At 57.4% G+C, this 26,182-nt stretch overlaps 1 protein-coding gene and 1 long non-coding RNA gene across 2 annotated transcripts; both read left to right on the top strand.

The window, feature by feature from the left end:
• The first annotated feature begins 959 nt into the window (after window positions 1–959).
• On the top strand, window positions 960–26,086 carry LOC136615475 (olfactory receptor 56A4-like). Its single transcript, XM_066594167.1, has 2 exons — window positions 960–969; window positions 23,896–26,086. Exons 1-2 carry the CDS (start codon window positions 966–968, stop codon window positions 24,849–24,851), a joined length of 960 nt encoding a protein of 319 aa, XP_066450264.1. The 5' UTR covers window positions 960–965; the 3' UTR covers window positions 24,852–26,086.
• On the top strand, window positions 5,600–8,783 carry LOC136615449 (uncharacterized). Its single transcript, XR_010790981.1, has 4 exons — window positions 5,600–5,860; window positions 6,515–6,622; window positions 6,826–6,999; window positions 8,668–8,783. It is a non-coding gene; the product is annotated as an uncharacterized lncRNA (long non-coding RNA).
• Window positions 26,087–26,182: the final 96 nt, after the last annotated feature.

A 26,182-nucleotide genomic window follows, 5' to 3' on the forward strand; every position in this document is an offset into this window, starting at 1 on the left:
AGATTGTGAGCTCCTGCGGTCAGGGATGATGGCAGTGATACATTGTGTGATGGGGGGATTAGATTGTGAGCTCCTGGGGTCAGGGATGATGGCAGTGATACATTGTGTGTGATGGGGGATTAGATTGTGAGCTCCTGGGGTCAGGGATGATGGCAGTGATACATTGTGTGATGGGGGGATTAGATTGTGAGCTCCTGGGGTCAGTGATGATGGCAGTGATACATTGTATGATAGGGAGGGTTAGACTGTGAGCTCCTGGGGTCAGGGATGATGTGAGTGATACATTGTGTGATGGGGGGATTAGATTGTGAGCTCCTGGGGTCAGGGATGATGGGAGTGATACATTGTGTGATGGGGGGATTAGATTGTGAGCTCCTGGGGTCAGGGATGATGGGAGTGATACATTGTGTGTGATGGGATTATATTGTGAGCTCCTGGGGTCAGGGATGATGGGAGTGACACATTGTGTGTGATGGGGGATTAGATTGTGAGCTCCTGGGGTCAGGGATGATGGGAGTGATACATTGTGTGTGATGGGGGGATTAGATTGTGAGCTCCTGGGGTCAGGGATGATGGGAGTGATACATTGTGTGTGATGGGGGGATTAGATTGTGAGCTCCTGGGGTCAGTGATGATGGCAGTGATATATTGTATGATAGGGAGGGTTAGACTGTGAGCTCCTGGGGTCAGGGATGATGGGAGTGATACATTGTATATTATGTGGGGGTGTTAGATTGTGAGCTCCTGGGGTCAGGGATGATGGCAGTGATATAATCCTGCGGTATAAGTCTCCCCTATAGTAATGGTGGGTGGTACTGGCTGGTGAGGGGGTTGGTGCTGGACGGGCCCTCTCCTCTGTCTGTGGTCAGCACTTCCAGGAATCTTCTCCTTGCCACCGACTAATGAGCTGAGAGTCACACCCTCCTCCACATCAGTCATCTTCAGGAGGGAGAGGCGTCTCAGCCATGAGTGAGTAACTCTCACACTCTATATCTGTACAGATGGAAGACTTATCCCTGACCCAAGAGCTGACAATCTATCAGACCTGGATCACATGACCTCCCTGTAACTTACAATGACTATATACTGATGTTATACTGAGGTCATGTGACTGCTCTACCTGCGGACACTCACCACATGCGGGGCGATCCATCTGTACAGCTGTCTCGTGTTCTGCATGTCTTCCTTTCTCCTCTCTCCCTCTCTCTTTCACGTCCCTCTCTTTTTCTCTCCTTCTCTTCCTCTCTCTCCGTCTTATAGCTCTCTGTCGTCTTTCTCTCCTGCTTCCTCTCTCTTTCTATCGTTCCTTAGTTTCCTCTCTTCCTTTCTCTCCTTTTTCTTCACTCTATTCCTCCTGCTTCTGATGACAAAACATCTTCCTGTGACTCCTGTGGGGGCGCCGTCCGCTGTGACTCCTGTGGGGGCGCTGTTGTGCTGTGACTCCTGTGGGGGCCCCGTCCTGCTGTGACTGCTGTGGGGGCCCCGTCCTGCTGTGACTGCTGTGGGGGCCCCGTCCTGCTGTGACTCCTGTGGGGGCCCCGTCCTGCTGTGGGGGCGCTGTTGTGCTGTGACTCCTGTGGGCGCACCATCTGCTGTGACTCCTGTGGGGGCGCCATCTGCTGTGACTCCTGTGGGGGCCTCGTCCTGCTGTGACTCCTGTGGGGGCCCCGTCCTGCTGTGACTCCTGTGGGGCCCCGTCCTGCTGTGACTCCTGTGGGGGCCCCGTATTGCTGTGACTCCTGTGGGGGCGCCATCTTGCTGTGACTCCTGAGGGGGCGCCATCTTGCTGTGACTCCTGTGGGGGCGCTGTTGTGCTGTGACTGCTGTGGGGGCCCCGTCCTGCTGTGACTGCTGTGGGGGCCCCGTCCTGCTGTGACTGCTGTGGGGGCCCCGTCCTGCTGTGACTGCTGTGGGGGCCCCGTCCTGCTGTGACTCCTGTGGGGGAGAGGTCCTGCTGTGACTCCTGTGGGGGAGAGGTCCTGCTGTGACTACTGTGGGGGCCCCGTCCTGCTGTGACTCCTGTGGGGGCGCCATCTTGCTGTGACTCCTGAGGGGGCGCCATCTTGCTGTGACTCCTGTGGGGGCGCTGTTGTGCTGTGACTCCTGTGGGGGCGCCATCTTGCTGTGACTCCTGTGGGGGCGCTGTTGTGCTGTGACTCCTGTGGGGGCCCCATCTTGCTGTGACTCCTGTGGGGGCCCCATCTTGCTGTGACTCCTGTGGGGGCGCCATCTTGCTGTGACTCCTGCGGGGGGCCGTCCGCTGTGACTCCTGCGGGGGGCCTTCCGCTGTGACTCCTGTGGGGGCGCTGTTGTGCTGTGACTCCTGTGGGGGCGCCGTCCACTGTGACTCCTGTGTGGGCGCCATCTGCTGTGACTCCTGTGGTGGCGCTGATGTGCTGTGACTCCTGTGGGGCCGCCATCCGCTGTGACTCCTGCGGGGGCGCTGTTGTCCTGTGACTCCTGTGGGGGCACCATCATGCTGTGACTCCTGTGGGGGCCCCGTCCTGCTGTGGGGGCGCAGTCCTGCTGTGACTCCTGTGGGGGCCCCGTCATGCTGTGACTCCTGTGGGGGCCCCGTCCTATTGTGGGGGCGCGGTCCTGCTGTGACTCCTGTGGGGCGCCATCTTGCTGTGACTCCGGTGGGGGCGCCATCTCGCTGTGACTCCTGTGGGGGCGCCATCTCGCTGTGACTCCTGTGGGGGCGCCATCTCGCTGTGACTCCTGTGGGGGCGCCGTCCGCTGTGACTCCTGTGGGGGGGCTTTTGTGCTGTGACTCCTGTGGGGGCGCCATCCGCTGTGACTCCTGTGGGGGCGCCATCCGCTGTGACTCCTGTGGGGGCGCCATCTGCTGTGATTCCTGTGGGGGCGCTGTTGTGCTGTGACTCCTGTGCGGGCGCCGTCCGCTGTGACTCCTGTGTGGGCGCCATCCGCTGTGACTCCTGTGGGGGCGCTGTTGTGCTGTGACTCCTGTGGGGGAGCCATCTCGCTGTGACACCTGTGGGGGAGCCATCCGCTGTGACTCCTGTGGGGGCGCTGTTGTGCTGTGACTCCTGTGAGGGCGCTTTTGTGCTGTGACTCCTGTGAGGGCGCTTTTGTGCTGTGACTCCTGTGGGGGCGCCATCCGCTGTGACTCCTGTGGGGGAGCCATCCGCTGTGACTCCTGTGGGGGCGCTGTTGTGCTGTGACTCCTGTGGGGGCGCTGTTGTGCTGTGACTCCTGTGGGTGTGCTGATGTGCTGTGACTCCTGTGGGGGCGCTGTTGTGCTGTGACTCCTGTGAGGGCGCCATCCGCTGTGACTTCTGTGGGGGCGCCATCTCGCTGTGACTCCTGTGGGGGCGCCATCCGCGGTGACTCCTGTGGGGGCGCTGTTGTGCTGTGACTGCTGTGGGGGCCCCGTCCTGCTGTGACTGCTGTGTGGGCGCCATCCGCTGTGACTCCTGTGGGGGCACTGTTGTGCTGTGACTCCTGTGGGGGCCCCGTCATGCTGTGGGGGCGCCGTCCTGCTGTGACTCCTGTGGGGGCGCAGTCCTACTGTGACTCCTGTGGGGGCGCCGTCCTGCTGTGACCCTTGTGGGGGCGCTGTTGTGCTGTGACTCCTGTGGGGGCGCCATCTCGCTGTGACTCCTGTGGGGGCGCCATCTCGCTGTGACTCCTGTGGGGGCGCTGTCCTGCTGTGACTCCTGTGGGGGTGCTGTTGTACTGTGACTATTGTGGGGACGCCGTCCGCTGTGACTCCTGTGGGGGCGCCGTCCGCTGTGACTCCTGTGGGGGCGCCGTCCGCTGTGACTCCTGTGGGGGCGCCATCTCGCTGTGACTCCTGTGGGGGCGCCATCCGCTGTGACTCCTGCGGGGGTGCTGTTGTACTGTGACTATTGTGGGGACGCCGTCCGCTGTGACTCCTGTGGGGGCGCCATCTCGCTGTGACTCCTGTGGGGGCGCCATCCGCTGTGACTCCTGTGGGGGCGCTGTTGTGCTGTGACTGCTGTGGGGGCCCCGTCCTGCTGTGACTGCTGTGGGGGCCCCGTCCTGCTGTGACTGCTGTGGGGGCCCGTCCCACTGCGACTGCTGTGGGAGCCCCGTCATGCTGCGGGGGCGCCGTCCTGCTGTGACTCCTGTGGGGGCGCCGTCCTGCTGTGACTCCTGTGGGGGCGCTGTTGTGCTGTGACTCCTGCGGGGACCCCGTCCTGCTGTGACTCCTGTGGGGGTGCTGTTGTGCTGTGACTCCTGTGGGGACGCAGTCTGCTGTGACTCCTGTGGGGGCGCCGTCCGGAGGTAGGGGCGCGGTCCTGCTGTGACTCCTGTGGGGGAACCATCTGCTGTGACTCCTGTGGGGGCGCTGTCCGCTGTGACTCCTGTGGGGGCGCCGTCCGCTGTGACTCCTGTGGGGGCGCCATCCGCTGTGACTCCTGTGGGGGTGCTGTTGTGCTGTGACTCCTGTGGGGGTCCTGTCCTGCTGTGACTCCTGTGGGGGCGCTGTTGTGCTGTGACTCCTGTGGGGACGCCGTCTACTGTGACTCCTGTGGGGGCGCCATCCGCTGTGACTCCTGTGGGGACGCTGTTGTGCTGTGACTCCTGTGGGGGCGCTGTTGTGCTGTGACTCCTGTGGGGGCGCTGTTGTGCTGTGACTCCTGCAGGGGGCTGTCCGCTGTGACTCCTCTGGGGGCGCTGTTGTGCTGTGACTCCTGTGGGCGCGCCATCTTGCTGTGACTCCTGTGGGGCGCCGTCCGCTGTGACTCCTGTGGGGGCGCTGTCCGCTGTTACTCCTGTGGGGGCGCTATTGTGCTGTGACTCCTGCGGGGGTGCTGTTGTGCTGTGACTCCTGTGGGGGCGCCGTCTGCTGTGACTCCTGTGTGGGCGCTGATGTGCTGTGACTCCTGCGGGGGCGCTGTTGTCCTGTGACTCCTGTGGGGGCCCCGTCATGCTGTAACTCCTGTGGGGGCCCCGTCCTGCTGTGGGGGCGCGGTCCTGCTGTGACTCCTGTGGGGGCCCCGTCATGCTGTGACTCCTGTGGGGGCCCCGTCATGCTGTGACTCCTGTGGGGGCCCCGTCCTATTGTGGGGGCGCCATCTTGCTGTGACTCCTGTGGGGGCGCCATCTCGCTGTGACTCCTGTGGGGGCGCCATCTCGCTGTGACTCCTGTGGGGGGGCTTTTGTGCTGTGACTCCTGTGGGGGCGCTGTTGTGCTGTGACTCCTGTGGGGGCGCCATCCGCTGTGACTCCTGTGGGGGCGCCATCCGCTGTGACTCCTGTGGGGGCGCCATCTGCTGTGACTCCTGTGGGGGCGCTGTTGTGCTGTGACTCCTGCGGGGGTGCTGTTGTGCTGTGACTCCTGTGGGGGCGCCGTCCGCTGTGACTCCTGTGGGGGCGCTGTTGTGCTGTGACTCCTGTGGGGGCGCTGTTGTGCTGTGACTCCTGTGGGGGCGCTGTTGTGCTGTGACTCCTTTGGGGGCCCCGTCCTGCTGTGACTGCTGTGGGGGCCCCGTCCTGCTGTGACTGCTGTGGGGGCGCCATCTTGCTGTGACTCCTGTGGGGGAGCCATCTCGCTGTGACTCCTGTGGGGGCGCTGTTGTGCTGTGACTTCTGTGGGGGCCGCATATTAACACATTCTGCCGCAGTTCTACAGCGCGGCCGATTCAGCCAATCAGCTGGCTGGAATCGGCATCACGTGACTCAGCGGCGTGCCCGAGCATTGCCGTGCACGATGAGCTGTGCCCGCGCGTCACGTGGGCTGTGACGTCACCGAGCCTTGCATTTGCCCGCGGATTTTGAACAGTATCGATCTACGGAGGAAGCAAGCTGATGGTTGGAGCCTTTTCCCCAATTTACAAGATGGGAGAGTAAGATTTGTGCTCTACGTGTGGTGAGTACCCACCTGAGATTTGTGCGCTACGCTGTGCGCTACGTGTGGAGACGCGGTCACCTGAGATTTGTGCGCCGTGCGCTACGTGTGGAGACGCGGTCACCTGAGATTTGTGCGCCGTGCGCTACGCTGTGCGCTACGTGTGGAGACGCGGTCACCTGAGATTTGTGCGCCGTGCGCTACGTGTGGAGACGCGGTCACCTGAGATTTGTGCGCCGTGCGCTACGTGTGGAGACGCGGTCACCTGAGATTTGTGCGCCGTGCGCTACGTGTGGAGACGCGGTCACCTGAGATTTGTGCGCCGTGCGCTACGTGTGGAGACGCGGTCACCTGAGATTTGTGCGCCGTGCGCTACGCTGTGCGCTACGTGTGGAGACGCGGTCACCTGAGATTTGTGCGCCGTGCGCTACGCTGTGCGCTACGTGTGGAGACGCAGTCACCTGAGATTTGTGCGCCGTGCGCTACGTGTGGAGACGCGGTCACCTGAGATTTGTGCGCTACGCTGTGCGCTACGTGTGGAGACGCGGTTACCTGAGATTTGTGCGCTGTGCGCTACGTGTGGAGACAACACCCAAGATTTGTGCGCTACGTGTGGTGAGTACGTCACCTGAGATTTGCGCGACGCCACCTGGCGCAACCTGTCTTTTTTTGCAGATTTGTGTGCCTTATTGCAAAATTCCGTGTGGAGAGGATCCTGACGTTTGGATGCGTTTCGAGAAGAATTTCGCTTCGCTCGGACCCCACCTGACATCACTCAGCGAGGTAAGCTGCTGCATCTGCCCAAATTTTCATCGCGTGCATCTGCTGATATGCGCATATTTGGCGCATATTTGCAGGTTTTCGCTTGCATCTGCTGATATGCGCATACTTGGTGCATATTTGCAGGTTTTCTCCTGCATCACCTGATATGTGCATATTTGCAGGTTTTCGCTTGCATGTGGTGATATGCTCTCCGTTTTCCACAGGACGACTCGTGTGGAGAGGAACCTGACATTTGGCTGCGTTTTGTACAACGTACGGAACCGGAGATTGGCGTTTTAGGTGCTGATCTCACATTTGCCCCCCGCCTTTTGGAGAGGACGACTCTTCTGGAGAGGAATTTCGCTTCGCTAGGACACCACCTGACGTCACTCGGCAAGGTAAGCTGCTGCATCTGCCAAATTTTTCATTGCTTGCATCTGCTCATATGTACATGCATGCCTGTATGCGTACACGCATGCCTGTATGCGTACATGCATGCATGCCTGTATGCGTACATGCATGCATGCCTGTATGCGTACATGCATGCCTGTATGCGTACATGCATGCGTAATGCATGCATGCCTGTATGCGTACATGCGTGCGTGCCTGTGTGCGTACATGCGTATATGCCTGTATGCATGCCTGTATGCGTATATGCGTGCATGCCTGTACGCGTATATGCGTGCATGCCTGTATGCGTATATGCGTGCATACCTGTATGCGTATATGCGTGCGTGCCTGTATGCGTATATGCGTGCGTGCCTGTATGCGTATATGCGTGCGTGCCTGTATGCGTATATGCGTGCGTGCCTGTATGCGTATATGCGTGCGTGCCTGTATGCGTACATGCGTGCGTGCCTGTATGCTTATATGCCTGTATGCGTGCATGCCTGTATGCGTACGTGCGTGCCTGTATGTGTACATGCGTGCGTGCCTGTATGCGTGCGTGCCTGTATGCGTACATGCGTGCATGCCTGTATGCGTGCCTGTGTGCGTGCCTGTATGCGTACATGCGTGTATGCGTATATGCCTGTATGCGTGCATGCGTGCGTGCCTGTATGCGTATATGCGTGCGTGCCTGTATGCGTACATGCGTGCGTGCCTGTATGCGTGCGTGCCTGTATGCTTATATGCCTGTATGCGTGCATGCCTGTATGCGTACGTGCGTGCCTGTATGTGTACATGCGTGCGTGCCTGTATGCGTGCGTGCCTGTATGCGTACATGCGTGCATGCCTGTATGCGTGCCTGTGTGCGTGCCTGTATGCGTACATGCGTATATGCCTGTATGCGTGCCTGTATGCGTACATGCCTGTATGCGTGCATGCGTGCGTGCCTGTATGCGTGCATGCCTGTATGCGTACATGCGTGCGTGCCTGTATGCGTACATGCGTGCGTGCCTGTATGCGTACATGCCTGTATGCGTGCCTGTATGCGTACATGTCTGTATGCGTATATGCGTGCGTGCCTGTATGCGTACATGCCTGTATGCGTATATGCGTGCGTGCCTGTATGCGTACGTGCGTGCCTGTATGCGTGCCTGTATGCGTACATGCCTGTATGCGTATATGCGTGCGTGCCTGTATGCGTACGTGCGTGCCTGTATGCGTGCATGCCTGTATGCGTGCCTGTACGCGTACGTGCGTGTCTGTATGCGTGCGTGCGTGCCTGTATGCGTGTATATGTGCGTGCCTGTATGCTTATATGCCTGTATGCGTGCATGCCTGTATGCGTACATGCATGTATGCTCACCCACTTACTCAGCCACCCCCTCTCTCTCACACACACACTTGCTGTGTTAAATTCGTCTTATTGGCCGAAAGACATTACATTAGATTTGAGCATTTAATTCCTTTTTTTAGCACTCGTACCGGTTCCATCACAATACTGCACCTAATCTGCACTAACTGAACAAACCTTCGGAGAACCATACCAATTGTCCAAATACGATGTCTTTATCTATTAAAGTAGGAGTGAAGAAAAGCAGGGACAGTGCAATAACTAGGAAAACCCACGGAATTAAGCCAATTGCAGGCAGGGTTAATTTTTTTTCTCTTCCTCGTTATAGGTCAGCTGATACGTTTTGGTCAGAATACTGCACTGTGGTAACCGTTTCCGGTGCTCGCAACCACAGAGTTGAATCACCAGAGAGCCAAAAGTTCCCAGATGTTGGCTCTGGGGGACGCTTAAAAGCTGGAAATGGCCCATCACCTGCTATGGAAGTACATCAGGATCTGATGGAGCAGTACGATGCATGTGATGCTGCTCACTGTCCCTCGTTAGTCGGTTCACAGTTTATACACTAAGCTATTTATCCCCTTAGAGAACCAGGCTGTTTGCGCCTTAGTGACAGACCGAAAATTTGGAACTTTACATGTGTCACTTGACATATCATAAGTCCGTAAAGGTTTTGCACATCCAAGTGACTGACATTGTTTTCTTCCCCTTGTTGTACTTCTGTTAGGTAGTAAAAAAGGACTGTTAAAAGTTGTGTATATTTATTAAAATTGCTACTTTGCACAATTTTGAATTTTCATTTTTTCACATTGTCAAATGTCATAAAATAAGTGCAAACATGCTGTACAAATCTGTGCGAACATATAGATTTCCATCTGTTCACTTTATTCTGGATGCACGGTTTAAAACTTTTGTAAATTTATTTTTTCCATTTAGGAGACGTACAAATTTAACATTTCTTTTCAGAATTTAGAGGAACACTTAGGCCTCATGTCCACGGGGAAAATCAGGCCCGCTCCGGATTCTCCATGTAGAATCTGCAGCGGGTCCCTCCTGCCCCGCGGACATGAGCGCTGAAAATAGGAATAAATCAGAATTAACTTACCTCTCACACGCTCCGGATACTTCCTTCGCTGCGGCGTCATCTTCTCTCGTCGCGGACGGATCTTCTTTCTTCGGCTCGGCGGATGTGCATGATGACGTCGGTGACGTGCCCCGCACATGCGCCATGCCGAAGCAAAATGATCCGGCCGCGAATGAGAGAAGATGGCGCCGCGGCGAAGAGAAGAACCGGAGCGTGTGAGTAAAATCTGATTTTTGTGTCCCGCGGATCCGGACGGCTTCCATAGGCTTCAATAGAAGCCTGCGGGAGCCGTCCCCGCGGGAGACCCGCACGAAAATGGAGCATGGTCCAGATTTTTTCATGCTCCATTTTTTTTTTAAATCACATTTATTGACGATCCGCGGGTATTTATCTACCCGCGGGTGGTCAATGCATCCCTATGGGGTGCGGATCCGCGCGCGGGAGAAGAGTTAAAATCCGCTGCAGATTTTAATTCTTATTTTGCCCGTGGACATGAGGCCTTAGTTTTCCTCCACCAATCCAAGTTTGCAAAGGCTGCTAGGTGTCATAATTAAGGATGAGCGAGTATACTCGCTAAGGCACTACTCGTTCAAGTAATGTGCCTTAGACAAGTATCTCCCTGCTTGTCCATAAAGATTCGGGGACCGCCGCGGCTGACAGGTGAGTCGCAGGGGAGAGAGAGATCTCCCCTCCGTTCCTCCCCGCTCTCCCCCGCGGCGGCCCCCAAATCTTTAAGGACGAGCAGGGAGATACTCGTTTAAGGCACATTACTCGAACGAGTAGTGCCTTACCGAGTGTACTCGCTCATCCTTAGTCATAATGATAGATACTTACAAATTACCACATTTTAAAAACTGCACCCCTTAATGTATTCTCTGAGAGGGTCAGGAGTATTTTGACCCCACATTTATTTTTAGGAATTAATGCAATTTAGGAGACCAAATAATATTTAATTTTTAGAAAACATGTCCTTTTCAAGACCTTTTTTTTTCTATATTGCACATCAAAAGGAGGATTGAACCTCCGAAATGGACACCCCTGTTTTGTCTCGTGTTCACAAGTATACACATTGTGGCCCTAATGTTATGTCTGTATGCACCACTGGGCCCAAAAAGAAAGGAGTAGTCAGTGGCTTTCTGAAGAGACTGTTACAATCGTGTGAGCAGATAAAGCAGAGGGCCCACACGATCGTGACCGAAGGAGTGGTAGTCTAGTAGTATACACGCACACAGGGAACACAGGAGAGTCACACAGAATCCAGGCAACCAAGCCTGTGATACAGGGAGGATGACAGTGGCCCTACCTAAGCGGGGACATCAGCCGAGTAAGAGGGCGGCCCAGCGATCTTAAGAACTGGGCCCTAGCAGATCCGAGGAGCCACACCACAGAACAGGAGTCATACACATGCCACATAACAGACACCGCCAACTGCATCAGGAGCAGGACAGGGCACACCACCAACTGCATCAGGAGCAGGACAGGGCACACCACCAACTGCATCAGGAGCAGGACAGGGCGCACCGCCAACTGCATCAGGAGCAGGACAGGGCGCACCGCCAACTGCATCAGGAGCAGGACAGGGCACACCGCCAACTGCATCAGGAGCAGGACAGGGCACACCGCCAACTGCAACGTATAGTGAAAACACGACAGACTCCACCCAATTCGGATTTCATAATTTATTGCTAGTGTGGATGTTACAACAAGGTTCATTCCGTTATCTAGACCAAAGGCCGCTGTGTTTATGGCTCTTTTCTGTTTAATGCATTGCAGTAAAATATTGCGCAGTTTTTCAGGATCCTCCGTCATAATTCTTTTAAAGAAAAAGCGTATCTAAAAAAAGGGAGTCACTGGGAAAAAAACAGTTCATAAAAAGAAGGGTTTCAAGATTGCTGAACGTTGAGGGTCTCTTCACTGTCTGCCAGCCTTCCCGTTCTCAAGGACGTCAGATCTGCAGGAAATGACGAGAAAACAGCAGGTTAACAGTCACATCCCACCAGTATTACTGATTCCTAGATCCGCTCAACCCACTTACAATGACCACTACTCCCCCAACCTGGACAGAAGAATTAGACATACATACATACAGGCATGCACGCATGTATACACACAGGCATGCACGCACGCACGCATGTATACACACAGGCACGCACGCACGCACGTATACACACAGGCAGGCACGCCCGCACGCACGTATACACACAGGCATGCACGCCCGCACGTATACATACAGGCATGCACGCCCGCACACACGCATGCGTGCACGCACACACGCATGCGTGCACGCACGTATGCACGCATACACACACGCACGTATACACGCACGTATACACGCACGCATGCACGCACACACGCACGTATACACGCATACACGCACATATACACGCATACAGGCACGCACGCACACAGGCACGCACGCACGCATACAGACACGCACGTACGCGTACAGGCACGCATACAGGCATGCACGCATACAGGCACGCACACAGGCATGCACGCATACAGGCACGCACGCATACAGGCACGCACGCACGTACGCATACAGGCACGCACGCATACAGGCACGCACACAGGCATGCACGCATACACGCATACAGGCACGCACGCATATACGCATACAGGCATGCACGCATATACGCATACAGGCATGCACGCATATACGCATACAGGCATGCACGCATATACGCATACAGGCATGCACGCATATACGCATACAGGCACGCACGCATACAGGCACGCATACAGGCATATACGCATACACGCATGTACGCATACAGGCACGCACGTACGCATACAGGCATGCACGCATACAGGCACGCACGCATGTACGCATACAGGCACGCACGCATATACGCATACAGGCACGCACGCATATACGCATACAGGCACGCACGCATATACGCATACAGGCACGCACGCATATACGCATACAGGCACGCACGCATGTACGCATACAGGCATATACGCATACACGCATGTACGCACACAGGCACGCATACAGGCACGCACGCATGTACGCATACAGGCACGCACGCATATACGCATACAGGCACGCACGCATGTACGCATACAGGCATGCGTGTACGCATACAGGCATGCGTGTACGCATACAGGCATGCGTGTACGCATACAGGCATGCGTGTACGCATACAGGCATGCGTGTACATATGAGCAGATGCAAGCAATGAAAAATTTGGCAGATGCAGCAGCTTACCTTGCCGAGTGACGTCAGGTGGTGTCCTAGCGAAGCGAAATTCCTCTCCAGAAGAGTCGTCCTCTCCAAAAGGCGGGGGGCAAATGTGAGATCAGCACCTAAAACGCCAATCTCCGGTTCCGTACGTTGTACAAAACGCAGCCAAATGTCAGGTTCCTCTCCACACGAGTCGTCCTGTGGAAAACGGAGAGCATATCACCACATGCAAGCGAAAACCTGCAAATATGCACCAAGTATGCGCATATCAGCAGATGCAAGCGAAAACCTGCAAATATGCGCCAAGTATGCGCATATCAGCAGCTGCAAGCGAAAACCTGCAAATATGCGCCAAGTATGCGCATATCAGCAGATGCAAGCGAAAACCTGCAAATATGCGCCAAATATGCGCATATCAGCAGATGCAAGCGAAAACCTGCAAATATGCGCCAAATATGCGCATATCAGCAGATGCAAGCGAAAACCTGCAAATATGCGCCAAGTATGCGCATATCAGCAGATGCAAGCGAAAACCTGCAAATATGCGCCAAGTATGCGCATATCAGCAGATGCAAGCGAAAACCTGCAAATATGCGCCAAATATGCGCATATCAGCAGATGCAAGCGAAAACCTGCAAATATGCGCCAAATATGCGCATATCAGCAGATGCACGCGATGAAAATTTGGGCAGATGCAGCAGCTTACCTCGCTGAGTGATGTCAGGTGGGGTCCGAGCGAAGCGAAATTCTTCTCGAAACGCATCCAAACGTCAGGATCCTCTCCACACGTAATTTTGCAATAAGGCACACAAATCTGCAAAAAAAGACAGGTTGCGCCAGGTGGCGTCGCGCAAATCTCAGGTGACGTACTCACCACACGTAGCGCACAAATCTTGGGTGTTGTCTCCACACGTAGCGCACAGCGCACAAATCTCAGGTAACCGCGTCTCCACACGTAGCGCACAGCGCACAAATCTCAGGTAACCGAGTCTCCACACGTAGCGCACAGCGTAGCGCACAGCGCACAAATCTCAGGTAACCGCGTCTCCACACGTAGCGCACAGCGCACAAATCTCAGGTAACCGCGTCTCCACACGTAGCGCACAGCGTAGCGCACAAATCTCAGGTGACCGCGTCTCCACACGTAGCGCACGGCGCACAAATCTCAGGTGACCGCGTCTCCACACGTAGCGCACGGCGCACAAATCTCAGGTGACCGCGTCTCCACACGTAGCGCACGGCGCACAAATCTCAGGTGACCGCGTCTCCACACGTAGCGCACAGCGTAGCGCACAGCGTAGCGCACGGCGCATTAATCTCAGGTAACCGCATCTCCACACGTAGCGCACAGCGTAGCGCACGGCGCATTAATCTCAGGTAACCGCGTCTCCACACGTAGCGCACAGCGTAGCGCACAAATCTCAGGTGACCGCGTCTCCACACGTAGCGCACGGCGCACAAATCTCAGGTAACCGCGTCTCCACACGTAGCGCACAGCGTAGCGCACGGCGCACAAATCTCAGGTAACCGCGTCTCCACACGTAGCGCACAGCGTAGCGCACGGCGCACAAATCTCAGGTAACCGCGTCTCCACACGTAGCGCACAGCGTAGCGCACGGCGCACAAATCTCAGGTGACCGCGTCTCCACACGTAGCGCACAGCGTAGCGCACGGCGCACAAATCTCAGGTAACCGCGTCTCCACACGTAGCGCACAGCGTAGCGCACGGCGCACAAATCTCAGGTAACCGCGTCTCCACACGTAGCGCACAGCGTAGCGCACGGCGCACAAATCTCAGGTGACCGCGTCTCCACACGTAGCGCACAGCGTAGCGCACGGCGCACAAATCTCAGGTAACCGCGTCTCCACACGTAGCGCACAAATCTCAGGTGACCGCGTCTCCACACGTAGCGCACGGCGCACAAATCTCAGGTAACCGCGTCTCCACACGTAGCGCACAGCGTAGCGCACGGCGCACAAATCTCAGGTAACCGCGTCTCCACACGTAGCGCACAAATCTCAGGTAGGTACTCACCACACGTAGAGCACAAATCTTACTCTCCCATCTTGTAAATTGGGGAAAAGGCTCCAACCATCAGCTTGCTTCCTCCGTAGATCAATACTGTTCAAAATCCGCGGGCAAATGCAAGGCACGGTGACGTCACAGCCCACGTGACGCGCGGGCACAGCTCATCGTGCACGGCAATGCGCGGGCACGCCGCTGTGTCACGTGGTGCCGATTCCAGCCAGCTGATTGGCTGAATCGGCCGCGCTGTAGAACTGCGGCAGAATGTGTTAATATGCGTGGGGGCCCCGTCCTGCTGTGACTCCTGTGGGGGAGCCATCTCGCTGTGACTCCTGTGGGGGCGCTGTTGTGCTGTGACTCCTGTGGGGGCCCCGTCCTGCTGTGACTGCTGTGGGGGCCCCGTCCTGCTGTGACTGCTGTGGGGGCCCTGTCCTGCTGTGACTGCTGTGGGGGCGCCATCTTGCTGTGACTCCTGTGGGGGCGCTTTTATGCTGTGACTCCTGTGGGGGCGCTTTTATGCTGTGACTCCTGTGGGGGCCCCGTCCTACTGTGGGGGCGCGGTCCTGCTGTGACTCCTGTGGGGGCGCCATCTCGCTGTGACTTCTGTGGGGGCGCCATCTCGCTGTGACTCCTGTGGGGGCGCCATCTCGCTGTGACTCCTGTGGGGGCCCCGTCCTGCTGTGACTGCTGTGGGGGCGCCATCTGCTGTGACTCCTGTGGGGCCCCGTCCTGCTGTGACTCCTGTGGGGGCGCCATCCGCTGTGACTCCTGTGGGGGCGCTGTTGTGCTGTGACTCCTGTGGGAGCGCTTTTGTGCTGTGACTCCTGTGGGGGCCTCGTCATGCTGTGGGGGCGCGGTCCTGCTGTGACTCCTGTGGGGCCCCGTCCTGCTGTTACTGCTGTGTGGGCGCCATCTTCCTGTGACTCCTGTGAGGGCCCCGTCCTGCTGTGACTCCTGTGAGGGCCCCGTCCTGCTGTGACTCCTGTGGGGGCCCCGTCTTGCTGTGACTCCTGTGGGGGCGCCGTCCGCTGTGACTCCTGTGGGGGCGCTGTTGTGCTGTGACTCCTGTGGGGGCCCCGTCATGCTGTGACTCCTGTGGGGCCCCGTCCTGCTGTGACTGCTGTGGGGGCGCCATCTCGCTGTGACTCCTGTGGGGGCGCCATCCGCGCCATCCGCTGTGACTCCTGTGGGGGAGCCATCCGCTGTGTCTCCTGTGGGGGTGCTGTTGTGCTGTGACTCCTGTGGGGGTGCTGTTGTGCTGTGACTCCTGTGGGCGCGCCTTCTGCTGTGACTCCTGTGGGGGCGCCATCTCGCTGTGACTCCTGTGGGGGTGCCATCCGCTGTGTCTCCTGTGGGGGCGCTTTTGTGCTGTGACTCCGGTGGGGGCGCTGTTGTGCTGTGACTCCTGTGGGGGCGCTGTTGTGCTGTGACTCCTGTGGGGCGCCATCCGATGTGAGTACTGTGGGGGGGCTTTTGTGCTGTGACTGCTGTGGGGGAGCCATCTGCTGTGACTCCTGTGGGGGCGCTGTTGTGCTGTGACTCCTGTGGGGGCGCCGTCCTCTGTGACTCCTGTTGGGGCGCCGTCCGCTGTAACTCCTGTGGGGGCGCCGTCCGCTGTGACTATTGTGGGGGCGCCATCTGCTGTGACTCCTGTGGGGGCGCTGTTGTGCTGTGACACCTGTGGGGGCGCCATCCGCTGTGACTCCTTTGGGGGCGCCATCCGCTGTGACTCCTGTGGGGGCCCCGTCCTGCTGTGACTCCTGTGGGAGCGCTTTTGTGCTGTGACTCCTGTGGGGGTCTCGTCATGCTGTGGGGGCGGGGTCCTGCTGTGACTCCTGTGGGGCCCCGTCCTGCTGTTACTGCTGTGTGGGCGCCATCTTCCTGTGACTCCTGTGGGGGCGCTGTCCTGCTGTGACTCCTGTGGGGGCCCCGTCCTGCTGTGACTCCTGTGGGGCCCCGTCCTGCTGTGACTCCTGTGGGGCCCCGTCCTGCTGTGACTCCTGTGGGGGCCCCGTCTTGCTGTGACTCCTGTGGGGGCGCGATCTTGCTGTGACTCCTGTGGTGGCGCCGTCCGCTGTGACTCCTGTGGGGGCGCTGTTGTGCTGTGACTCCTGTGGGGGCCCCGTCCTGCTGTGACTCCTGTGGGGACGCTGTCTGCTGTGACTCCTGTGGGGGCGCTGTTGTGCTGTGACTCCTGTGGGGGCACGGTCCTGCTGTGACTGCTGTGGGGGCGCCATCTTGCTGTGACTCCTGTGGGGGCGCCATCTTGCTGTGACTCCTGTGGGGGCGCTGTTGTGCTGTGACTCCTGTGGGCGCGCCATCTGCTGTGACTCCTGTGGGGGCGCCATCTGCTGTGACTATTGTGGGGGTGCCATCTGCTGTGACTTCTGTGGGGGCGCTTTTGTGCTGTGACTCCTGTGGGGGCGCCGTCTGCTGTGACTCCTGTGGGGGCGCCATCTGCTGTGACTCCTGTGGGGGCGCTTTTGTGCTGTGACTCCTGTGGGGACGCCATCTGCTGTGACTGCCGTCACCCCTCCAGACACCGCCATCAACCCACCGGACACCGCCGTCACCTCACCGGACACCGCCGTCACCCCACCGGACACCGCCGTCACCCCTCCGGACACCGCCGTCACCCCACCGGACACCGCCGTCACCCCACCGGACACCGCCGTCACCTCACCGGACACCGCCGTCACCTCACCGGACACCGCCGTCACCCCACCGGACACCGCGGTCACCCCACCGGACACCGCGGTCACCCCACCGGACACCGCGGTCACCCCTCCGGACACCGCCGTCACCCCACCGGACACCGCCGTCACCTCACCGGACACCGCCGTCACCTCACCGGACACCGCCGTCACCCCACCGGACACCGCGGTCACCCCACCGGACACCGCGGTCACCCCACCGGACACCGCGTTCACCCCTCCGGACACCGCCGTCACCCCTCCGGACACCGCCGTCACCCCACCGGACACCGCCGTCACCCCTCCGGACACCGCCGTCACCCCACCGGACACCGCCGTCACCCCACCGGACACCGCCTTCACCCGACCATACACCCTCATCAGCCCTCCAGACACGGCCGTCACCCCACCGGACACGGCCGTCACCCCACCGGACACGGCCGTCACCCCTCCGGACACCGCCGTCACCCCACCGGACACCGCCGTCACCCCTCCGGACACCGCCGTCACCCCTCCGGACACCGCCGTCACCCCTCCGGACACCGCCTTCTCCCGACCATACACCCTCATCAGCCCTCCAGACACCGCCGTCACCCCACCGGACACAGCCGTCACCCCACCAGACACGGCCGTCACCCCTCGGGACACCGCCGTCACCCCTCCGGACACCGCCGTCACCCCACCGGACACCGCCGTCACCCCACCGGACACCGCCGTCACCTCACCGGACACCGCCGTCACCTCACCGGACACCGCCGTCACCCCACCGGACACCGCGGTCACCCCACCGGACACCGCGGTCACCCCACCGGACACCGCGGTCACCCCTCCGGACACCGCCGTCACCTCACCGGACACCGCCGTCACCTCACCGGACACCGCCGTCACCCCACCGGACACCGCGGTCACCCCACCGGACACCGCGGTCACCCCACCGGACACCGCGTTCACCCCTCCGGACACCGCCGTCACCCCTCCGGACACCGCCGTCACCCCACCGGACACCGCCGTCACCCCTCCGGACACCGCCGTCACCCCACCGGACACCGCCGTCACCCCACCGGACACCGCCTTCACCCGACCATACACCCTCATCAGCCCTCCAGACACGGCCGTCACCCCACCGGACACGGCCGTCACCCCACCGGACACCGCCGTCACCCCTCCGGACACCGCCGTCACCCCACCGGACACCGCCGTCACCCCTCCGGACACCGCCGTCACCCCTCCGGACACCGCCGTCACCCCTCCGGACACCGCCTTCTCCCGACCATACACCCTCATCAGCCCTCCAGACACCGCCGTCACCCCACCGGACACAGCCGTCACCCCACCAGACACGGCCGTCACCCCTCGGGACACGGCCGTCACCCCTCGGGACACGGCCGTCACCCCACCGGACACGGCCGTCACCCCTCCGGACACGGCCGTCACCCCTCCGGACACGGCCGTCACCCCACCGGACACGGCCGTCACCCCTCCGGACACGGCCGTCACCCCTCCGGACACCGCCGTCACCCCTCCGGACACCGCCCTCACCCCTCCGGACACGGCCGTCACCCCTCTGGACACCGCCGTCACCCCTCCGGACACCGCCATTGTGGTGCATTGTTAGCGGCAGGGGTCAGGGTGTTAGCGAACGTTTTGCTATTTCCCAAGCAGGCCACAACCAACAGTATATTTGGCTTTGAATGAGCGTGCCTCGAGTCGGGAATGGTGGTAACTGTTGTTGTGACGCCAGTTGATAGCCAGGCCTGAGCTCACTGTGAACAAAGTGTTTGTAAGGGGATTTGGTGATGTTGGGGGTTGTAGTCCCTCCCCCTGGAGGGAGGTGTAGTACTTAGTGCAGTGCAGGTGGTCTTGGGTGAGAAAGAAGCTGCAGGAGTCGGGTTAACAGGTAAAAGAATACAACTCATGTTTATTCTTAATGTTCATTGACTTTAGACGGTGACAGGTAGCAGAGGTCCTTACTGGAATTGGGGATTGGAGAAATATCTACTTTCTTTAAATTAATAATTTTCTTCTCCCTTCACAGGTCTTTCTCCATCTTTTTTTCTATAATCCTCTGTTGTATTACGCTCCACCCTTCCTTTTCACAGCTCTGTCCCCTCCTCTGTCCCCTCCCCTGTCTCCTCTTGTTTCTCCTCCCATGTCTCCTCCCATGTCTCCTCCCCTGTCTCCTCCCCTGTCTCCTCCCCTGTCTCCTCCCCTGTCTCCTCTTCTGTGACCTCATCTGTCTCCTCCCTTGTCTCCTCTTCTGTGACCTCCCCTGTCCCCTCCCCTGTCCCCTCCCCTGCCCCCTCCCCTGTCTCCTCCCCTGTCTCCTCCCCTGTCTCCTTGTCTGTGACCTCCTCTGTCCCCTCCTCTGTCTCCTCCCCTGTCTCCTCTTCTGTGACCTCCCCTGTCTCCTCTTCTGTGACCTCCCCTGTCTCGTCCCCTGTCTCCTCTTCTGTGACCTCCTCTGTCTTCTCCTCTGTCTTCTCCCCTGTCTCCTCCCCTGTCGCCTCCCCTGTCGCCTCCCCTGTCGCCTCCCCTGTCGCCTCCCCTGTCGCCTCCCCTGTCTCCTCTTCCATCCCCTCCCCTGTGACCTCCTCTGTCTCCCCCCCTGTCTCCCCCCTGTCTCCCCCCTGTCTCCCCCCCTGTCTCCCCCCCCTGTCTCCCCCCCCGTCTCCCCCCCCCCGTCTCCCCCCCGTCTCCCCCCCTGTCTCCTCCCCTGTCTCCTCCTCTGTCTCCCCCCCCCCCGTCTCCCCCCCCTGTCTCCCCCCCTGTCTCCCCCCCTGTCTCCTCCCCTGTGACCTCCTCTGTCTCCTCACTCTGTCTCCCCTCCTGTCCCCCCTGTCCCCTCCCCTGTCTCCTCTTCCTCGATGTTTGCTTTTTCTTCGCTCCTCACTCACTGATTCTTTCACTGACGGCCCCCTAGCTCTCCTCCCATAAGGGGCTTTTCTTGTTCTCTACCAATCAGAGAATCCCACTCACAATCACCCCACTGTCTGCCAGCCAATCCCTAAGCTGTTGCCATACAGCAGAATGGCCAATGGGGAGCTGGGTAATGGACAGCCAATTGGGGAACAGAGTGGTTGTCATGCAGATTGTAATTAACCCTTTTTTTATCCAACCAACAAAATCTCATCATAAATGCATAAAAACAGACTGTGAGATATTATGTAGTATCCACTCTGGGCCGCTATACCATCACCCCTCCGGACAGCAGCATCACCCCTCCGGACAGCAGCATCACCCCTCCGGACAGCAGCATCACCCCTCCGGACAGCAGCATCACCCCTCCGGCCAGCAGCATCACCCCTTCGGCCACCAGCATCACCCCTCCGGACAGCAGCATCACCCCTCCGGACAGCAGCATCACCCCTCCGGCCACCAGCATCACCCCTCCGGCCACCAGCATCACCCCTCCGGCCAGCAGCATCACCCCTCCGGACAGCAGCATCACCCCTCCGGACAGCAGCATCACCCCTCCGGACAGCAGCATCACCCCTCCGGACACCAGCATCACCCCTCCGGACACTGCCAACACTCCACCGGACACTTACTTGACACTTACTGCCATCACCCTTTTGGACATCGTCATCACCCCACAGGGTACCATTATCACGCCACCGGACACCGCCATTGCAGTGTCCCATAGGGAAATCCCGGACGACTGACATACGTGAGGAGCTGGGAGGGTTAAGTGTTGGCTTGTCACGGCAATACTTACCAGACTGCTTTCCCAGAGGGAAACATGCAGCCACGGCCAGAGTATAACGGCAGGCGACCAAGGACACCCCTAGTATAGGGAATACCAATCAACAGGAGAATAAGGGTTGTAGTTGTCACGGGTGATGCCACCGTTCCTACACACCAGAATGACCTTCGGCAGAGAATAAATACAGAGACAGTCTTTGAGTACCAAAGGTCCCTAGGAACGGTTAGGGCCGGGCAGCAACAGATTATACAAGGCAGTTCAATCAGAGACTTTACAGTGCAGGCAAATGACTTTCAAACAAAGTAAAGATTATTTTCTTGCAGTACCTCCACCCTGGCTCAGAGATGCGTGGGCATGACACTTAAAGGTCGTACCTCTACGCGGGGATCCTGGCTCTGGACGGCCGCGTAGGAAAATTAGATATCAGATAGCACCTCTGCACTGGCCTTATCAGAAGTAGTTACACTTGCTCTCTCTTATTCTTGGGGCTTACTCCAGTCACATCCAGAACACAATCAGCAGGGAAATCCCTCCTCCTCCATCTTCACCACAAGGAGGCTAAAGGTGCTTGCATACGGCTCTGTGCGTTAGACCCTCTCCACCCAGAAGATGGACTCCATTGCCGCTCTCAGTCACTCCCCTGTCCCACATGACATGACAGACTGATACATTTACATGCAGACTATGATTGTATTAGAGATAAACTCTCAAGCGCCGCAGCTGTGCAACACGCACTGGATGTGACAGGACACGATGCATCCACATGGGACAAACATGTATGACATTTATGGGGGGGATCGGATGTGCTTGTGGGTCATTACACCCTCACCCCACAGGGTATCATTATCAGCCCTCCAGACATTCCTGTGAGCAGCAGGAGGACATCTCCATCCCCTTGGTGCTTCAGAAAGTCCTCAATCTCACAAGAGGACCGAAGCAATCCCCCCCCCCCCCCTGACCAACCCCTCCAACAGGGCTGAGAAGAGACACTAATACCCTCCTATCCTCTTCCTGCCCCTGCATGCCGCTCCACAGGAGAACCAACTGCCCTATATAATGGTACTACAACCCCCACTATCACTCCGGCACACAGAACCCAACTGGCAGGGCATGCACTGTATTGTGCCACCACCACTACCAGCGCTAAAACGTACAGAACACTGCGCGGCCGCGTGCGATAGCCCGCAATACCCCTTCACAGCGCTACTATGTCACGCAGCATATGCACGTCTCCGCTCGTTTGCATGGCACTCACAACTCAAGCAGCGCACTTACTCATTGTTTGCAGTGCGCTAATTTACACAGCGTTTACTCTCTTGTTGCGAGGTGGAAGAACTGAAGCATGTTCCATTTTTCTGCGGCATCACAGGAAACGCGCTCATTATCTGCTGCCGCCGAGTGTCTTCTGTGTTTTCTCCTATTGAAACAACATGCAATCTTTACGCACATGAAAACCACGCGTGAAAATCGCCTGCACGGCCAGGGATACGATTCTCTCCTAAAGCACATCGCACTCGCAGGTAAATCTCAGATATAAGAGCGCTGTGGCGGTCCGTGTTTCGCAGCCTCCCATGGTCTCGCCAGTGTAAGTACGGCCTTAGACGGAGATGGGACCCGTTAGTTGCCTTTACTTACCTGAGCATACAGATGGCGCCGGCCTAGTTTGGGGAGCAGAATAAACCGGGCTGCGCTCACACTCCACGCGGTGTAGTGTCCACCTTCTACTATTGGATTTATGATGCAAGTGAGTCAGATCGATGTGGCATCCGCCCGGGTAACTGCACCCGTCACCCATGGCAGGACTCGGAGGCCTGAATTCTGCCGCATACGTCCATGTGGATGCACATCCAGCGGGTCGTCCGCAGACCGCCACACCATGCCGTTCCCACATCATTAATTCACATGTCAATTCTTCTTTATTCATGACAATCCTGACACCTCATAGGGACCAGCGGAGAGACTGGCAGCGCCAGGGGGCACTCTACAGGAGCCGCCTGTTCTACACTTCATGGACAGGAGACATTTCACTTTAAAGGGGTATTCTGGGCCTTTATCACTGATGATCTAGCCTCTGGATGGGTCATCAGTAGTTGATGTATGAGGGTATGTAGCTCGGGACCCCCATCCATCAGCTGATCATCTGATCCACTGTCATCAGTGGTCAGAGGAAGCAAGGCAGCACTGAAATGAATAGGAGCATTGCGCTACTTCCTGCTCCTCTCATGGTGAGGATGTCCTGTCCTAAGTAGGAAGTGTAGGAAAAGTGCGGCGCTTCTATTGATTTCAACTGGTGACAGCGGGCCGGATGATCAACTGATGGATGGGGGTCCCATGTGGTGCAGCCTCATCCATCAACTACTCATAGACTCATAGACTGGTAGAGATGGAAGGGACCTCCAGGGTTATCGGATCCTACAGGGTCATTGGGTCCTACAGGGTCATCGGGTCCAGCCCCCTGCTCAGTGCAGGATTTACTAACTCATCCCAGACAGATGTTTGTCCGGCCTCTGAAGACTTCCATTGAAGGAGCACTCCCCATCTCCCGTGGCAACCTGTTCCACTCACTGATCCCCCTCACTGTCTAATATCTAATCTGTGTCTCCTCCCTTTCACCCCATTGCTTCTAGTCTTTCCTTGTACAGATGAGAATAGGCCTGATCCCTCTGCACTGTGACGGTTATTGACCTATCCAGGGGACATCAGGTAATAAAGACGGGAATGTCCCTTTAGATTCAGAGACAGGAGCCCAGAAAAATGATTTGAAGGGATGTAAATTAGAGAACACGATGGTATTGACTCATGCCATGTACATATAGCCCCGTCAGCTCTGGGTAAGGTCTAACCGTGATGTGATCTCTTCCAGGCAGCCTGTTACTGGATAACAACTCGGACACACATGGCGCCAACACTTCTGCCCTGGAGTTCACCTTCATCTGTTTCCCTGAGGTCCACAGCTGGGACATCTCTGGACTTCTCCTGTTCTTTCTTCTGGCGGCCCTCACCTCCAATGTGATGCTGTTGGCAGTGATTGTCATCGAGCCCAGGCTCCACCATCCCATGTACTATTTACTGGCCATGCTCTCGATGGTAGATATTTGTCTTAGCTCTGTCGTCACCCCCAAGATCCTGGTGATGCTGTGGACGGGCTCCATGACTGTGACCGCCAGTGCCTGCTTCACCCAAATGTTCTTCACCGTCATGTTTTCGGCCTCAGAATCCTCTATCTTCATGGTCATGGCTTTCGACCGCTATGTGGCCATCTGTGATCCTCTCCGCTATCCTTCGGTCATGACCAAACAATTTGTGGCCAAAGCTTTAGTGTTCATGGTGGTCAGAAACACGGCTGTGGCTTTGCCGTTAACTCTGCTGGCAGTAAATTTGGATTATTGCTCCAGCCGAGAAATTCTGCATTGTTTCTGTGAGAGCATGACTGTAGAGAAGCTGTCCTGCAGCGACATTACTCCCAGCAGCCTCTACGGCTTGGTGGCCTTCATTGTGGTGGGTGGCAGTGATGGACTCCTCATCATCATATCATACTTGGCCATTCTACGAACTGTGGCAGCAACTCGTTCTGGCAGCGTTGCCTGCAAAGCTTTCCGCACATGTGTCTCTCACCTCATTGTCATCTGCATGTTCTACATCACGGTCGCCACCACAATAGTGTCCAATCGAGTAGTCAAGGAGATTCCCCGGCCGGCACACGTTGTGCTTTCTCTTCTCCATCATCTCTTGGCTCCAGCTCTCAACCCAATGGTGTACGGGGTCCTGACCAAGGAGATCCGGCAGAGAGTGCTGGGAAAGATGAACATTCATCCATAAGGTCAAACCCGCTGCTGGATGCTGGTTGTATATCTATACCGACCACATCCATTCTCACTCCTATAGGGGACGCTGTAGAGGAAGAAGGAATTTTTACTCTCAATGTCAAAGAATTCCTGTATTACAGAATGGAGCCATATTACTAGGACCCCCGGCTAATATCCAGAGGAACCGCCGTGTGCCGCATGGACAGTAGACCAACAGGGAGCGGCACAATGAGGTGCAGGTAGGTGGTCTCAGGTAGCTGGAGCCATGCTGACTGCTGTGTATTCCACAGTTGCTGGAGAATGAATTGTGCAGAGGATCCAGAGATCAAACACGACAATCGAGGTGGTCCCTCCGATGCTCAATTGGGCTCCAGTCTGGGGAATTATGTGGTCAGGAGGTACCTAGAAGTCTCGGTCCGGCTCCTCCAACCGCTGTCGGACATTTCTAGCCATGTGGCATGTCTACCTGTAAGATCCCATCTGCTCCGGGGAAGAGACATCATGTATGGGAGTACGAGATCTGCAAGGAGGGATCCATAAGCACACAGAGTGCCTTCCACATGGATGCCAGAGAACGCCGCAACCATAACGCTGCCGCCGCACGCTCGTGGTCTTCCAGCAACGGTCGCAGAGTGTGTGTCGTCTGATATTTCTGGCATGACTCTCGTGTCCATCCGTTCCATGAAGCAGAAAATGTGACTTATTGGAGGAGGCGGCCCTCAGCCAATCAGCGGTGGCCCAACTCCGATCCTGCCGTTCAGATTAAAGGCTTTTCTTCCGAAGCCCCTCTGTTAGCGCAGGCGCGGTGACCGCCCGTACCCATTAGGGTTCATTGAGCAGTTGTGTTAGCCAGGTCTGGGAGCCCCCCGGTTCATTTTCATTCTGTGTCGTATATGTCGGCCCTCGTAGCCGACGGTCATCTCTCACATCAGAGGCGGTGGTGCTCTGCAGTTTGTATGCTGGTTATTCCCAATGGCGCCATTTGTCCGCTCACGATACGCCTTAACCTCAGCAGCACGCAAACGTGTGAGAAATGCCGCCACCCTTAACCCGAAGGCCAATAATCATCCCAGCTGTGATAAATCGCCCTTTGACCCCTGACAACGACGAGTGATGTGAGAGCAGACGGCCCACCGCCCACCTTATACCCACCGAGCCGCCCACCACCTCCTTCATGGGCTACACGCTTATAATAATGGGACTCAGTATGTGCACCGCCATCTCTTGTCCCGAAGGGGGAAAAATTATCCTGCAAACATTTCTGCATTTTATGAAAAGTGAAAAATAAAAAAAAAATGACAACAGCGGATTTATTCACAACTTTTTTATTAGTGTCATTTTTTA

The sequence above is a fragment of the Eleutherodactylus coqui genome, chromosome 1 (assembly GCF_035609145.1).
Source record: "Eleutherodactylus coqui strain aEleCoq1 chromosome 1, aEleCoq1.hap1, whole genome shotgun sequence".
NCBI classification, from domain to species: domain Eukaryota; kingdom Metazoa; phylum Chordata; class Amphibia; order Anura; family Eleutherodactylidae; genus Eleutherodactylus; species Eleutherodactylus coqui.